We start from the raw sequence: 2,639 nt of genomic DNA on the forward strand, positions 1-2,639 counted from the left end.
GAATATACATTTTCAAAAGGTTTATACGGTGTTTAAATTATAATAAATTAACATTTAGAATGACTTTAAAATTATAATTAAAAGTACATAACATTACCTTCAACGATCCAAAAAACTGAAACAACACAGGGGCTCGAATGTTATTCATCATAGGAGAAGGGCTAAAATGCAACATTGTCCGTGCTTCTTTTCTGTTACCGTTGCTCCACGAAGAGGTTCCCAGTCTCAGACGCCTGAACTTTCGTAGAAACAAAATCCAATTCGAAAAGAGAGAGAAACATCAAGTAGAATATCTTCATTTCTTGAAGGAGTAAATCGTTTGTTAAAGCTTCGATTTTTACAGGAATGCGTATAATATATACCCATTTCCTTTTAGCTACGGAGATGGTTGTTACCTTTTCCATGAATTTCTAGGTTTTTGTTTGACATGGCAAGCTCGGGTCCGAATGATGAAGTTGTTTCATTGGAGCTCCCTTCACCTCCTGGCTGGAAAAAGATGGTTCTCGCTTTCCCCATCTCTTTACTTGTAATTATCATATTGTATCATAATCATATATGCAGGCATGATTTATGTGATTTTTTTATTACTTTTTCTGCTTACTTTTCTGTTTAAGTTCGTGAATTGGGTTCTGTGTGTAGCTGAACTTTGCAAAAGGATGAGCTTTTGGTGATAATTTGGTTCGATTTTGGTGGGTTTCGAAACTTAGGGCTTTTGAGCATGCTCTTAAGAAATTTTGGTAGTCTTTTTGTTTTGCTATCTTGTAGATGTATATGAATGCTCGTTTGATTTATGTGAGTTCCTTTGATCTTCTACTTACATTGTTGCTTAATTTTGTGAATCGGGTTCTGGGTTTTGTTCAATTTTGCTAGAGGTCGAGTTTTTGGGGGTTATTTTGTTCCGATTTTGATGGGTTTTTGAGCTTTTGTGGTTTATTTAGAGAACCAAACTAACCTACTTTGTTACAATTAAAAAGTAGTAATCTAGAATCTAATGATTATATTTGAGGGTTGGGTTTCCTTCAATTCTTCTTTCTATTTTGGTAACTCCTTTTAATGATTCTTGAATTAGTATGGATACAATCTTTACTCCCACCCAAAAGTTGATTTCTTGAATCAGGGTTGCACAAAAACAACAATGACAAGTGATTGCCATTTGCCACTTTTCGTGTGATTTTTGTTCATATGTTATTTAAGGCCAAACAATAAAGGATATAACATATAAACACAACTAGTGGATGATCTTTGTATCTTATATGATGTCCTTGTGAGAAAAAAAGGGAACATTTTTAATGTCGCATTTAAAATTAGCTAAAAGACAAAAGATTGCAAAAATTTCCGTTTTGGGTAACGATATAATTGAAATCTACTTCTTGCTCACTAATAACTTGTTAAATATCAATAAAGATTACTCATTACTCTATTTTGCCCTTGTTGACCGAAATTTTCGATATTTGACTATTTTTGGATTTACATGTAGTTTTTGCCAAAGGTAGGGGGGACACCAAAGAAGAATGAAATTACGTTCACTGCCCCTACGGGGGAAGAGATCAGTAACAGGAAGCAGCTGGAGAAGTACTTGAAAGCACACCCTGGAGGGGCAAAAATGTCAGAATTTGATTGGGGAAGTTTTGAGACCCCGAGAAGGTCTTCAAGAATCAGTGAGAAAGTGAAGTCAACTCCACCATTACAAGAGACTGAGCCTATGATGAAACGGGCTAGAAAGTCTTCAGGGTCAAAGAAGGGTAAAAAAGAGAAAGAAGATTTCCCCGAACCAATCACTGACATAGATGTTGAATTGAAGGAGGCTGGAAAAGATATGAAAGATGACGAGAAACAAAAGGAAAATGACAAAATTGCCCCTGAAGAGGAAAATGACGAAATCGCCCCTGAAGAAACCGAAGGAAAGGAAAACAATGAAGATGAAACCGAAGAAGAGGTCAATGAAATCCCAAAAATGCCCCTGTTGGATGAAGCTACGAATAAGGTCAACGAAGAGAAACGAGCTGATCATCATGCTGCCATTGCAAACAACGAAGGAGAAAGCCGTGATGCAGAGCAAACAGTAGCAGTTAGAGAGGCTGAGGGGCAAAAGGGTAATTTTGAGGATGTTTCTGACAAAAAGGTGGAAGAAGAAGAAGGGGAAATGGGAATCCATGGTGGAAAATGGTGTCAAGCCGCTAGGGCATTAGGTAAGTATGTATGCATGTAATATTGTTATGTAAGAAGCTAATAAGCTATCTTTGTGTTGTGGTGTGTTGTCAAGTTGTCATGGTTTTGGTGGTTTGTTTTGAGCATGTTTGACTGTAGAGCTCTTTTTTGGTCCTGATTTAGTTGAATGAAAAGTTAATACTTAATACATATTAAAAATGATTACAAAAATTTGCATAAAATAATGTAAGAGATGTAATTATCTCTATGTTTTGGGTGCCTTTTAAGTTGTTTGAAATGTTTCTTTTCTTTTTTGATATATTTTGGGTTACCTTTAAATTATTTAACCGATGTTTTCTATAGGCAATTTTCCTTATTTCACTTACTCCACATGTTAGAAATAGATATTTAGTAGTAACAAGTAAAAGCCAATAACCCATTTCCCTTTTTTTTTTCACAAATTTGCTACTATGTTTGAATATTGTACATTT

At 35.2% G+C, this 2,639-nt stretch overlaps 1 protein-coding gene across 1 annotated transcript; it reads left to right on the top strand.

The window, feature by feature from the left end:
- The first annotated feature begins 212 nt into the window (after positions 1–212).
- On the top strand, positions 213–2,379 carry LOC145062807 (uncharacterized). The gene is made up of 2 exons (XM_079010398.1): positions 213–499; positions 1,478–2,379. Exons 1-2 carry the CDS (start codon positions 428–430, stop codon positions 2,207–2,209), a joined length of 804 nt encoding a protein of 267 aa, XP_078866524.1. The 5' UTR covers positions 213–427; the 3' UTR covers positions 2,210–2,379.
- The last annotated feature ends 260 nt before the right edge of the window (positions 2,380–2,639 follow it).

This window comes from Lactuca serriola, chromosome 7, assembly GCF_051521515.1.
Source record: "Lactuca serriola cultivar US96UC23 chromosome 7, Lser_US96UC23_V15, whole genome shotgun sequence".
In the NCBI taxonomy this organism is placed as follows: Eukaryota; Viridiplantae; Streptophyta; class Magnoliopsida; order Asterales; family Asteraceae; genus Lactuca; species Lactuca serriola.

Excerpts from the sequence above, each read along its gene's own strand:
- LOC145062807 (XM_079010398.1), top strand. The coding sequence starts at position 428 with ATGGCAAGCTCGGGTCCGAATGATGAAGTTGTTTCATTGGAGCTCCCT. Across the intron at positions 500-1,477 it reads CTCCTGGCTGGAAAAAGATG|TTTTTGCCAAAGGTAGGGGG; the intron begins GTTCTCGCTTTC and ends ATTTACATGTAG.